At 41.3% G+C, this 14,643-nt stretch overlaps 2 protein-coding genes across 2 annotated transcripts; one reads left to right on the top strand and one right to left on the bottom strand.

The window, feature by feature from the left end:
- Window positions 1-211: 211 nt before the first annotated feature.
- si:dkey-33m11.8 (trypsin) lies at window positions 212-4,970 on the bottom strand. The gene is made up of 5 exons (XM_035152439.2): window positions 4,910-4,970; window positions 4,632-4,782; window positions 4,269-4,410; window positions 2,463-2,720; window positions 212-448 (listed from the first exon to the last, which is right to left on the bottom strand). The coding sequence occupies exons 1-5, from the start codon at window positions 4,968-4,970 to the stop codon at window positions 299-301; spliced, it is 762 nt and encodes a 253-aa protein (XP_035008330.1). The 3' UTR covers window positions 212-298.
- A 3,330-nt stretch (window positions 4,971-8,300) lies between these two features.
- Window positions 8,301-14,311, top strand: LOC118102722 (trypsin). The gene is made up of 6 exons (XM_035149178.1): window positions 8,301-8,471; window positions 8,590-8,780; window positions 10,246-10,405; window positions 11,651-11,792; window positions 12,522-12,788; window positions 14,083-14,311. Exons 2-6 carry the CDS (start codon window positions 8,723-8,725, stop codon window positions 14,251-14,253), a joined length of 798 nt encoding a protein of 265 aa, XP_035005069.1. The 5' UTR covers window positions 8,301-8,471; window positions 8,590-8,722; the 3' UTR covers window positions 14,254-14,311.
- Window positions 14,312-14,643: the final 332 nt, after the last annotated feature.

A 14,643-nucleotide genomic window follows, 5' to 3' on the forward strand; every position in this document is an offset into this window, starting at 1 on the left:
ATGTGGTTTTATAAGGGGATGTTGGGCCTTGGCCTCGACTGAGTGCCATTGTTGTTATAAAATATGATATTCACTAAGTGAGAAAATGTTTTATCTGTGTGCTTTGATTGAGTTCACGCTCATTGGATGTATGTCACAGCTCATTTCTTTTTGGCAGATATATTCATGCTCATATAAAAGTAAAGCATAAAAGATGACCCAAAAATATAAAATCCATGAAGTCCTTTTAATCCATTAGGAAACATTCAAATCTTCCTCGCAGCAGAGTCTTAGAGGAGCCTGTTATTAAAGAGTCTCTTCAGTTGTTCTGGATGATCCAGTTCATCCATCCGATGTAGTTTCTGACCTTGGTGTAGACGCCAGGGTAGTTGGCGTGGGCGCAGCCATTGCCCCAAGATACAATACCCTCAAAATTACCATTACAGATGAGAGGTCCTCCAGAGTCCCCCTGAGGATGAAGTAAAGAGTTAAACGTTTTTCTAATTGGGTAGTGTTACACACTTTTTAGACTAAATAAAAGCTTGACAGGAGAAAAACAACAGTTCTGTGCTGTTCTGAACTAATCATATATCAGCATTTGTATAAGGGAACTGGATCGAGGGAAGAATCCCTACATTCCAGGGATGCAGAGCATTTTTTAAAAATGGTTTGTTTTGGTTTTCTGGCCTTGAACTCTGCTCTAACATCCCTCTGTACACGGCGTGCTGTGGAGGACAATAATCAAACACAGCTCCCAGATCAAGTCCCTTCTCTCTCTACCTGACATTAAGCTCTGTGCTGGGACAAACTGTTTTACATAATTACATTACCTACTTTAGTTACCTGTGTAAAACTTGTGCATTTAACTTTCTCTGGAAAATGGCCCGTGAAACCGCTTTCATACATATATGTGTATGAAAGCCCCCAATGCAGACGGATATATCACATTATCAGAGGTGTTGAAGGGATCGATCAAATGTGTTGCTGACTGATTGGAGCACAATGTATTGTAAATGAGCTACTCCCGGACTTCCTAAGGACTTCCTCACACAGGCAACATATTGTTTTTAGACTTTAGACAACTCTGCGTGTTGACCATCAGACAGAATTGTGCTGCCTTCTTGTGACGTCTCTGAAGGAATCTCTTAAACAGCCACAGAACTCGGACATGAATGTTTCTATTGTTCCACCATGCCCAGCACCAAACAGCCCTCGGGCAACAACAGTGAATAGCTGGTGGAGACCATATCGGAGCATTTAGGGGCTCAAACCTAAACTTTTCCCTCCTCAGGAGTTGGTGAGGTCACAGTAACGTGATGATATATTAGTGTTGTGTTTACAGATTCTTCCATTGCTCCAAAGTGGCAGAAAAAATCTTTCAATGCAGCTTTGTGTTTCCTTCAATCTCTTAATTTGCATCTCATGTACAATATTGTCGTTATTAAGACTGTAGAAACCTCCTCCATTATCTAATGCTTCATAACTGTACATGGTAAAAAATGACCTTTCATTTCAACCTTAACATTTTACACACTAATGTTACATCAGACTATTAACTCATTTTCACTATTAGAATATAAAATTAAGATTAATATTTCATTACATCACCTCTCAGTATTTAAGTGCCAGTTGAGACGTGCAAACACACACACACACACACACACACACACACACACACACACACAGTCATGTCTCCCAGTTTCTCCCAGTTTCTCCCAGTGTCTTGTAGTGGAAATGTATCATGAGATTAGAAATAATGAGTGTCTCAGACCGGAGTTGTCTTTGAGTTTTAATTATTAGCTCTGCCGAGGGTTACACAGTCAGCAACGTGGCTCAGAGTGCAACAACGAGAAGTTAAAAAGGAAGGTTTTTATACAAGTGATAAACAGGAAACGTCTGCTGTCTGGCATCACTGTTACAGAAAGAGGAATCAACCCCAGCACCCAGTTGCACAGATAAAGGTCAACAGGAGGTGAAATGACCAAGTAGGGGCATGAACTTTGAGGTTGCATCTGCTAAGTGCACAGAAAACAGTCAAAACAGCAGTAAGACATTGATCAGTGGAATTTTCCATTACAGTCTCTAGTTTCTACTTGCTTAAACCTAATCTCAACCAAAACCTAATCATAATTCATGTCACAGTTTGACATTCACCCTTTAACTCACACATTCATACAGTGCATCTATGTGCAGCACTTTCTCCATGAGAAGGGCCAATCTGGGGCTCAGTATCTTGCCCAAGGACACTTCGGCATGCGGACTGGGGAAAATATAATGATTTATGTTATGGTGATGTTATGCGTCCCCGTAATATGACTGTGTAAAAGATGGGGGTCCCCACAACCTGAGTAATACCTGTAACACACACACACACACACACACACACACACACACACACACACACACACACACACACACACACACACACACACACACACACACACACACACACACACACACACAACTATAACCGTGTGTCTCACCTGACAGGAATCTTTGCCACCACGAAAAGAGCCAGCACAGATCATGTTGTTTGTGATCATGAAGTAGTAGTAGAACCAGCAGTTGGCGAAGATGTTCACATCCACAGACCTCAGTACAGGTGACAAGCTGTATCTGTTGAGCCAGGTCACGCCCCAGCCGCTGACTGTGCACCGGGTATAGTGAACCAACGGTCGAGAATTCGGTCGTGGCAAAGAGGCCGGCTCAACCCTGGAATTGATCGTTACTGGCTTTTCCAACTGACCAACACAGAACAGACATTCAGTCAGTCAACATAAGAGGCGGATCCTGAAGAAAACATTTTACATGTTCAACTCACATCACACAAGGAGATTCTCCAGTGTCTGCTGGATGTGCAAGTGAATGATGACTCATCAAAATGGTATAAAAACACTGTACAAAACTGAATATGTTGAATTAAACATGAACAGAATGCAATGGGGGTTTTTTCGGCCCATGTTCCATCTTTACATCAAATTTCATAGAAATCCAATTGGTAATTTTTGTGTTATATGCTGACATATAAAGCAACCAACTACCTTGGTGGAGGTTTCTGGTGTGTTGCAGTTATTGCAGCACACTGGAACTTCAATTACAAATCTCCTATATTAAAAAGCAGTGAGTCAGTCGGACTGACTGGAAGTGAAGTCACTGGACTTCCAGTCAGTCTGACTGGTTGCTTTCTGGAGAAAAGCAACAAAATTAATCATGGGTAAAGACCTGTATATGGACTCAAATATAATATTTAAGAGAAAACCTGCTATACTCGTACTTTACCTCAGTATTTCCAATTTATTGTTTTTCTATTACTGCATTTCACAACATTTCAATACTCCACTGATATCTGTAGCTAGTTCTTTTTCATTTCTTGAAGATTATTACCTCTGCCAGGGAGGTTATGTTTTCACCCCCTATCTGTTTGTTGGTTGGTTCATTTGTTTGTGATTTAGCAAGATTACACAAAATCTAATGAATGAATTTCCACGATACTTGGATGAAGGATGCAATATAGATCAGGGAAGAACCCATTCAATTTTGATTTGGATCTGTATCCAGGATCCAGGATTCCTTTTCACTTACTGTAACACCGACAGCACAATAAAAAAAAAAAAATATATATATTTATATATATATAGTTTAACAGATTTCTGACGGAATAATTCATGGATCTTGATGAAAAATTTGGTACATTTAGGGACCTTATATCTGTGATAACTGAGTGTGTGAAATGTGGTGCAGGTTAATTTAATATAAGGGGACTGGCTAAAACTGCTTCTAAAACATGATGCATTGTCCAGTAAAGCACCACAGCCTGTGTTATTCTCTTGGATCAAAATTCTCTTTTATGGAATATTTCATCATAAGTTGTTATAAATGAATGGTTTAAATGTTTTAAGTGCAAACTAAGGTTTTTAGACATCAGTTATAGATCAAAATGTAACTGCCCGACACTTCAACCAAGTTGAAGTCAAACAGGCTGCTCACAGATTAAAGCAAATGGAATTAGAGTCCTCAAATGTCTTTTACTTTCATTAATGACAAAAGTTCAATATGTTGATCTCCACAGTTTTCTTTTTAAAATCTGTCTCTTGTATAGACATGACACAATCTGCATGAGGATCAGCGTAAATGAGAAAGATGACAGACCAGACCATCGTATGGAAAGATAAACAGGGCTACAGATATATTTTGATTTTGACTAATGATACATTTTCCCTCAGTAGTATTTAAAACTGGTTTCAACTTGTGCCCTGTGTCAAAGTGAGTGTTCCTCAGCCGTCCCTTACCTTTAGCAGCATGATATCGTTGTCAAACAAGTATGGTTTGTTCGGGTAGAGCCTGACGATCAGAGAGACATTAAACCTCTGCTCAAAGCCCTCCACCTTGTAGATGTTGTGCTCACTCAGAACCACTTGGATCAGGTGTTTCCTAGAAGCCAAAAGGCAAGATATTTTGAGGTACTGGTTCATCATCTATCAATCACACAATGCATCACTTCTTCCAAACCCACATAGCATGTGTTCCAGAATATCAGTATGTCCTCTCTGTGGTATTAGTGAGGACGTAGCCTAACAAAGCAATGAAATTCATTTCACTGGGCGTGGAGGAAATGTCTTGAGTGCCACAGGTGTCAAGGTGCAGTGACTCACGGCCTCCAGCAGTGGGCAGCGGACACCACCCACTGTCTGTGGATGAGGGTGCCTCCACAGAAGTGGGAGTTCATGAGCTGGAGGGAGGCCTGATACTTGATGGAGTAGGGGTTTACCTCTGCACCCCCGATGATCCTGCTCCCGTACAGACCTAGAAAACCCAGGACACACAGAGACATTGCTCCATTCAGTGACACAAAACCAGCTCATAACTGTTCCTGTTTAAAAGTTTAAAAGTCAGTGTTGTAGTGTTGTGTGTGTCCTCTGTTGTTTCTCACCTGTCAGGTTTACAACAAGCACAAGGAGCAGTGAGAGGGGACAGGGTGTAGTCAGGTTCATTTTAGTCACTGCCAAAAAACATGAAAAAAAGAAAGTGGCTGAAAGAAAAAAAAAACGCATCATGTTTGACCCACATTTTACCTTCATTCATTCCATTGCGCTCTTTATTCTGCTGAAACAACAATGATAGGTTTGAGGACATCTTGAATTATAATCCCATTATGAACAAGTAATAGAGAACAGTGCAAATCACTGCTGTAGTTCACCACACACCACAAGTCTTACTACCAGAAGATCTACAGCCAGATTTAGAACCAGGAATGAGAAAATCTCTTATTTCATGTTCATGTTTCTTCGGTGGTTTCAGGTATATTTTTACATGTAAATGGGGGCACTTCACACTGATATCAATGGTTTTTTATTTTTGAAGTTCCTATTAAAAGAAAATATTTATTTCATTCCTACCTAGATGAAGTTCTGAGTGATTTATTTTAACATTAGACAACGATATGTTACGATACGATACGATACGGCAAGACAAGACAAGACACACTCAGTAAGGGTAATGAATAAGTAAAAGAAATACAATTTAAACACAAAACAACTCTAAAAAAAGTATTACACTTATATTATATTGAAATTGCACAAATAGAAAGTGATCATTGCACGGTTAAATATGATTATTGCAGTCTACACAGCATCAAACTAAAATTCTCATCCAATACAAAGTTGTCTCACCTTATCAAGTCCAGCATCCACACACTGACACACACACTCTCACACACTGCTCTCATGCCGCGACATAAAGTCAAACCTAAGGACGCTCAGGCTTCTTTTATACTGTAGCCATGCCTGTCACCGGCATTGTTCCTCCTCGCCATTGTCCGCCAAATATCGAAGTGTCTCTCTCACACACAGAAAGTACTGACCTAGTACAGGAAAAAAACAAACATCAAAAGCAAACAGGCAGCCCTCTTTATTATACCCGTCTTTCTAAGGCCTTTGTTCACACAGATTCAAACTATTGTCGTGTCGTGGAGACAAAGTGTAGCTTGATGAAGATGAAACCCAACAAGACAAAAAAAAAAAGATAGAATATACTCGCCAGACATGTTTTTGCTGTATCCAGTGATGTTACAGAGGGCAGGACAAAAGCTGGTATGATATCTGAGTATGATATCATCGTGAGACCTAGCGAGACATAACAGTGTTTATTCTTTACGTGGACAAGGAAAACCTTTTTGTCAGAAATCGTATTTAGATGAAGTGAGAATAACAGTGACTCGGCATATCGTGTGTTCATATGTATGTCTTTGCATCGCTAGTTCTTCTGCTTTCCCATCAATCTTAGAGTAAACTGTTAAAAAGTGGGAAATCACTGTTACATCCTGTCCTGCTCATGTGGATCAGTCTCATCCAGCTGAGATGAACAGTGTCCTTCCTCTCCTCTTCCAGCCTCTTCCATCTCCCCAGGTGTCCCCCTCATGCTGCCGGTTCCCAGCAGGCTTTTTTTTTTTATCCACACATGGGGACGTTTGGTTTGTAACTAATAGCCTTCATAGAGTCCACATGCCCTCCCTAAGGTGTCATTCCAACCGTGAGGGTGAAAGGTGATAGTGTGCTCCCCCTCTCACTCAGGTGCAAAGCTGAGGTGACACACAAGATGCCTTTGTGTGTGTTTGTGTGTGTGTGTGTGTGTGTGCGAGAGAGAGTGAACGGTAGAGTGAGACCTTGCACATGCGGCGTGCTGCGTGTACTACACTGCATGTGCCGTATATCCATATCATTTGTAAATCTGAGAGGAGCATGTGCCGCTCAAACGTAGACAGGACGCAAAGTCCTGCACAGACTTTTGTGTTAATATAAGAGGACTGAACACGTGTCTTGTCCGCTGATGTAATCCCCATATCTCCATGCTGTAGATCTCTATTGTCATTATACTCAGGTACCATGCAATGTAGGAGGCTTCTCTCTCCAGACAAGATGAGTAAGCATGAAAAACAACGATAATAGCAAATATCTATATACAATTAACAGATAAAGGCATATTTACAAAAAGTACAAGATTTGCAGACACTTTGCCATACCAAAGTTGACATAGCACATGTGTCTTACTGGCCATGACCGTGTGTGTGAGCCAACATGCACGACAGCAGGACACTGGAACTAAAACAGATAAATGGAATTTAGATTCAGCTTTATCACTTCCATGATACACGTTACAACGTACATGGGAGTGAAATGCCGTACTCTGCAGGTCAGGGTGAAGGTCACATTTAAAACAACATAACACACATTCAAACTTATTATCTATGTTACAAAGAAATACAAATTGAGCATATCTGTCATCCTTGTTGGAGGGAGAGATAGGGAGAAGCTTCATAATTTGTGTTATTATTTACATCTGCTTTTCCTACTGTGACATGTCAAAATGTTGGCTGTGAAAAGCCTATTTTGACATTTCCCGTTGAGGAAGCCACAGGCCGACATTACAAAAAAAAAATAATAATAATACGTACTGTCTCGTGTACTTGTTTATAAGATTTCTGCCTCTACCTCCAACAATTTAAATCAATAAAATATTATATAATAACATTTTATCACAATATTGACAGATATCATGACCAAGTGCATTTTGAGATACAGTTTAGGTACAGCCTATGGGAATGTATGAAATACGTGTGTTTGATTCTTGAGTCATACAAATCTTATGTTTCTTTTTAGCTTTTCCTATAATGGTGAACTATATTGTGAGAAATGAAAGATATAACACCTTTGTATACACGTTAGGGAAATCCTCTGATGTTCAATGAATTTATATTGTGATATACTGTGCATCATCATATCATGCAACCTGTAGCTCATGGAGAATAGATATAGAAAATTGTCTTTTTATTGTAAAGACCAACTTCCGATTTAACGCTTGCATATTTCTGGAGTATTCATCGTCTTTGCCTTGTCTGCGTTAAATAAATAGAAGACATAACCTCATGTTTGAAGGTGAGTGTCTGTAACGTTGGGTTAGTGTTGGTCCAGGAAACACCTGACCACAGGAGGCCACACAAAGACGTCTCTCCCATTCTACCGAGTGAAGCATCAATTATTCAGCTCGCTCTAAATGTGGGACAAGAGGAGGTCAGGCGAGATTCTCTTCCCATGCTGAGAGTGATGCTGACTTGCCAGAAGGCTGATGATGATGATGATGATAGTGATGATGATGATCAGAGTGATAATAATAATAGAGTTATTACTACTGCTGAAGTGGATTTGATGATGACTGATGAGTCAGTACAGAGGGACACAGAATAGCTCGGCGTTGTCTTGGCTCAACACAGAGCTATTCTCGTGCACACAGTGGGCCATTGAAACATTTCAGCACAGATAAGCCTGGATGATGACACAGACGGAGCGTGCTGATACAGTATGGATGAACCCGCTCGGCACAGTACCCCGTGTTGCCATGGCAACAATGTAAAGCCCTTTCGACAAGTGTGGAGGGTCAGGGAGAGGAGTTGCGATAGTGCAGGGACCGGAGGGGTGGGCGCTGAGCAGCTTCTGAAGGTGAACTTTGTTGCTCTCTCACATTTCTTGTCCTTTTCAATCAATGCTACAGTGTTAAACCCCCCCGGTGTTAAATGATGAACGATGAAATTAAAAACTTTTTTTTCCCCCGTGGAAGAAACTGAGTCCCACTGTTCTCAGAGAGAAGCTGATGCTCAGACTGGGGCAGCCAGGAGCGGAGGACACCGGTTGTGTGGCTGCAGTGATTTCGATGCTGGTATGGTGCGCTGCAGCCAGAAACCTCTACAGCGATGATGAACTTCATCATGTGTTCATGTGTTGTCCTGCTGGACCTCATGGCAGTCCACAGTGAGTACATGTTTGGATCACTTTTGAGAAGAAAATATGTGATGCTTTGCTCATTGGTAAATGTTGGATTCTTTTGCATTTCAAGGAGATGTCCAGTTTTCGGTTTCTCTTATTACTTTTTATTTTAAAATGTCTGTTTCTTCAGTTGAAAGGACAATATTTTTTAAAGGCAATAATGGGTTAATAGAGTTATAGTGATGGTGTGTTGTTTCTGAAACTTTTTTCATCTTATTTGTTGAGATTCTCTTTAATGAAAAAAAGAAAAAAAGGCCGGCTTTGGCCTTCACAGGACTGTGGTAAACATGTCTGATTCAGGCCGAATTAAATGACTGGTCGACACACCTGACCGAGCTGCCTGCCTGTGTCCACCCAGTCTGTGCTCTGGTGTGCATGACCGGAGTCTTCAGTCGGAGAGACATACATTACTGAAGTAGAGACGATAGTCAAAAGTTAGCCACTGAGCAAGTGAGACCACAAAAAAGATGGTCTAGCAGTTGTGAGTCAGTGCACGTTCAGGAGAGTTGACGAGAGGCCCGATGGGACGGGGTGGGATGTATTTGTTGCAAAGTGTAGCCTGCTGTTGCGAATTGCAAAACTGCAAACTGTCATTTTGACACTTTAGTGTTTCTATGGATTCAACCAATGAGATGATGATAACCTTTTCTGTGATGGTAGATTTAGTTAGTTAGTTCGCCCAGCCTAGTCCTAGTCTCTGTTCGAAGCTCAGCAAACCAGCTCCCAGCTTCCAGCTTCAGTTTCATATTTTCTGTATTGATAAACAAAATAACTGCATTCTTTTAAATGGCTTTCCTCTATTTTACAGGATCAACCGGTTAGTTTGTGATTACTCCTCATTAGTGATCATCTGAAATTCAAACACATTTCCATCCACTGTCAGAGGAAATACTCCTGTTCCCACCATGTCTTAATGTATAGCCTGAAGGCAATGTGCAGAAGACGAGCTGTTACGTAAGGCAGGTACAGTACAGGGAGAGCCCCCCACACTCTAATGTTTCAGAGAGTGAGGTGTTGGGATGAGAAGGTCAAGTTATATTGGATTACATTCATTACACAGTGGCCTCCCAGGTGACAGAGAACCACTAGGTGGGATAAATAGGAAGGGGTGGGGGGCTCGCTCTTTACTTTTCTCTTTTGTTCACTAAAGGCGTGTTGTGTTTTATAAGATTGGCTTTTTAAGTGTCACTGAAATCCATACCTGGTGAGGTGTCACTTGCAGGTGCTTTGGATATTTAGCGATAAAGGTGAAAACATGGTTCTCACTACAGTTAATTCAGAATCCATTTAATTTAACCCTAATCTTCATGTCATTGGATTTGGGGAGGAAGACATTCTACCAGGGGAAAAAATAACTTATAATCTTCACAGACCCATTAAACTATTTAAAATCGATCTATCACAGCTCCTTTTCCCCCCATCTCTTGTCAGTGTTTGTTTTTCCACACAGGCCGTGTGCTCATGCAGGGCCGTATCGTAGGTGGTTACACCGCTGCACCAAACTCCATCAGATACATTGTGTCACTGCAGAGCTCCAGGGGCCAACACTTCTGCGGTGGATCATTGGTTCACAGGTACTGGGTGCTGACAGCAGCACACTGTAACATCGGGTAAGACTTTTATTATAGCTGCCACCATTCAGCTGTTAGGACTGTTAGAACTCACAAAGATACATTTTCATGATTTCTATGTTAAGAAGGTTACATGCTTCTTTATGGTTTAATATAGAAATGTAATGTCTGTGCTATGGGCCTATCAATGGAAATGTTGGCCAGTCTAATGTCCACTTTGGTGCAGAATCAAATACCTCAACATCTGTTGGATGGATTACCAGGGTTCATGCTCCCCAGATGATGAATCCTAATGACTTGGGTGATCCCATAGGGTTGACCAAATGCCAAATATATTGACATTGAGATCAGCCTCATCTCATCATAGTGCTGATTGGCAAATATTAGCACGCTAACACACCAAACTAAGAAGGTGAACATGATGAACATGACAATTACTGAACAACATCATGTTCGTCTTGCCATTGTGAGCCTGTTACCATGCCGGCATTAACATTTAGTTCAAAGCACCGCTGTGCCTATTAGCCGCCAGCTTGGCTGGAGACTCAATGACATTCCTCTGGCATTCTTTCAGTAGAATCTGTAGAAGTCACTGTGTAGAGGCAAAGTTGGCATGATTTAATTTAGTGAGCAGATGGCCCCAACAGATGCCTAAAAGCAAGCATCCATTCTGCCACGACTAACGTCAAAGTGATACAGCTTGATCATGACGCACAGTAAACCTCAGACAGCACACGAATACAGTTGAGTAGGCTGACCTTGGTACATCATCTTGGTGTGTGTGTGTGTGTGTGTGTGTGTGTGTGTGTGTGTGTGTGTGTGTGTGTGTGTGTGTGTGTGTGTGTGTGTGTGTTTGTGTTCGAGAGAGAGAGAGGGTCCAGGAAATTGGCTGTATTTCTGTTATACTGTCCCAGCCTAACAGTAAGCTGTTCCTTGGCAGAGAAACACCACATGGCTTCACAGCGGTCACCTATGGGCTCACTCTGTGACTTTGTAAACTGGCCATAATTATTAATGAATGTCATTCAGCATCGCCCCCAGCCTCCCTGCTCAATGATATGTCATCTGATTCAGTAAAATTACCACAGAAAAGATGACAAAATAAGAAGCTAAAATATCATAATCATGATCGCTCTGATTTGTGTTGTTGAAAATAGACCTGTGCAGATTTTTCCATCTCTTTCTTAGAAGTGCTCAGCAACGATCAAATCTCAAGACCTTGATCTATCTTGTCCTATATTTGTGGATGGAAATGGTATAACATTGAAATGACTTGTCTTCTAGGACAGAACACATGATGATTGTGGCCGGCGACTACATAGTGAATAACTTTGAGGGTTATGAGCAGTATGCTAAACCCCACAGGCTGGTCACCCACCCCCTCTACAACAGGAGCACTAACAACGCTGACATCATGCTCATTAAGGTACTGCACAAACAGAGATCTGCACAAACAATGTTACTGGTGTTATCAGTGCCTATTTCATTGTCATCACTCTGCTTTGCTTGATGTCCTGTGTTTCACCAGTCTACCATTACTCTCTGCAACCCAGTAGGCAAAAAAAACATAACAAAATCCATGTTAAATATACTTTAATCTACAAAGACATCTTTATCTTTATGATGACCAGTGGCTGGAGGCATTATGTTTTGGGGTTTTCTTCAAATTTGGTACGAACATTCTGGTGGACCCAAGGATGACCTAATTTTGGATGATCAAAGGTCATTGTCACCTTTTTGGTCTTGTGAACACAACATCTCAGAAACACCTTGAGGGAATTACCTCATATTTGGTGCAAAAGTCCAGTTGGACTCAAGGGTCACCTTAAATTTGGTGGTCGAAAGTCAAAGGTCAAGGTCAGTGTCACCTCACGAAACCATTTTTGCTTCTAGAACATTTTATATTAAAACACCTCAAGAGAGACCTTTCAAATTTGAAACAAGTGTTCACTTACACTCACTAGATTTGGGTGGTCAGAGGTCATGGTGGCCCTTACAAAACCTCTAGTACGTAGAACCAGTTGAAAATCATCATTTGATCTACAGACAATATGGAAAAATAGTGATGCGTGCATCTTTAATAAATGTCAAGATATTTAGAATTTGCTGATACTGTCACATACTCACGTAGAATCTGTCCTGCTTTTCTGTGCAGTTGCGGGCCCCCATGGTGCTGAACAAATATGTGTCGCTGGTGCCTCTTCCCAGGCAGGGGACGGGTGTAGTTGAAGGCCGGGTGTGTCGGGTGTCTGGGTGGGGCTACAACAGGCTGGGCGAAGGCCAGGCCCGTTTCATCCTGAGGACGGTCAGAGTGCCCATTATTTCAACTGCAAGATGTAACAGCAGTGAGTCATTTAATGGAAATATCACAGCAAACATGATCTGTGCTGGCTACAGGACTGGAGGAAGAGATGCATGCAAGGTACAGGGATCGAATCCTTTCAAACCTTCTATCATTAGTGTCAAGCAATAAATGTGAGCAGTTCCAGCTCTGAGATGAAGTGGGTGTTGGGATCTGTCCGATCTGGTCCATGGTGACCAACATAATCATCTGATCCTTGAAAGGCCATTACTCTGTTATTGAAATAACATATTCTCCAAGGCACTGGCCATGGTTCCCAGTGTGTATCAAATGGCACAGGGGGATTACGCTTTTCATCAGCTCACATTAGAGCGAAACAATAACAGTTTTTTAGGAAGCTCATCCCCATGACACTGTGGATACAGTTCATCATGTCAGCGTAGTTCAGCTAGAAGCTTTTATTAAACAGACGTGGCGGTCCACCCGGAGGGAACTGTATTATGAAAGTTGCAGAAGAGGCAACAAAGCAACCCTGAAATAGCTCCAGGAGAGAAAACCTTGCTGTAGATTAAAGGTACAGTGACGGCCATTTGTTGGCACAAACAAACTGCGTGCGAGGATTTGGCTATGAAAGAATCTCTGCCTCTGCCTTTGTTGAGAGAAGAAAATGACATGAAATTCAATGTGTGATATAGCGATATGCTATATAAGGAGCTGAATGACATATTAAAAGTGTTATATTTAATGCCACAGTAGGCAACTTTGTGTGTTTACATGTACAAGTAGAAGAAAGACGATTATAGAAGACCGCATGACATTATAAAAGGGTTAAAAAAAAAAAAGATACACCTGTCCTGAAAAATAACATTGGCCTTTTCTGCTGGAATTGTGCTGTTACTGTAGACCAGACACTTTTTGTCAGTTTCAGATATCAGTGTCTGCCTCTTCAAATGCCCTGATCCCTTATTTAAAAAGTGAATTTAGCAAAACAGCAAACAGAAGGTAAATTCACATGTTAAAGCCTGCCTGGTTTTCAGACTGTATGTAAAATATATATTTACAACAGGAATGGGGATATTGTAAAAATGCATTTAAAAATATGAGTTTTGTAAGGACATTTTCTCGATCAATAAATTTAGTTTTGATAGATTTATGATTTCACATTGAATATTTGGTTTGAAGTTATCATAGTAGTCTTGAGTGTTTTGCCTGATCTCCCACACAGAAGTGACCTGACGGGCCGGAGACATCTGAGCCACTTGAGTAGTAAATGCTTTTTGAAACGGTTGCCGCCACCAAGGCCCCACTGCTACGACTCTTTGTATCACTTAGTGTATCCTGTTACACCAATCAAAGACATTAAAGCAGCTTGACGACATGTGACATGATGGAGGGTGTGGTCTCGTCCTGGCAGGGTGACTCCGGCGGCCCGCTGGTGTGCGGGGGGCGTGTCTACGGTGTGGTCTCCTGGGGCAACGGCTGCGGGGATGCTAAGTTCCCGGGAGTCTACACGGTGGTGTCCAAATTTCGCCGGTGGATCGATAAAACCATCTATGGATCCTACATCCGCTGCCCCAAATATTAAAGAAACGTATAAAACTAAGATGATCAAAGTTTTATGTTTAAAGCTGCTTCTGTGGAAAATGTGCAGAGCTTCTCATCCACTGGACTAGATTCATAGATTTAGTTCTCCTAGAGGCAGATGTGTTTTCATCTTCATGATCAGATTTTTCAGATAATGTTTTGAATAAAGCTGATCCATCTCATATTGTCAGATTGGCTGTAAACGGTGCAACAGTGTATAAACCTACTGTTCATGTGTCATTCCAGTCTTCATTATTGAACTTTTATACCAAAATTGAATGGCAATAAATATTCAGATTTGGAAAATGTGTGGGATGATTTGTGTCAAAATTCAATAGTGAATCCATTTCTTTGCCTGCAATGCACAAACCAAACTCTGGCTCTGTAGGGG

The sequence above is a fragment of the Hippoglossus stenolepis genome, chromosome 3 (assembly GCF_022539355.2).
Source record: "Hippoglossus stenolepis isolate QCI-W04-F060 chromosome 3, HSTE1.2, whole genome shotgun sequence".
Taxonomy (NCBI): domain Eukaryota; kingdom Metazoa; phylum Chordata; class Actinopteri; order Pleuronectiformes; family Pleuronectidae; genus Hippoglossus; species Hippoglossus stenolepis.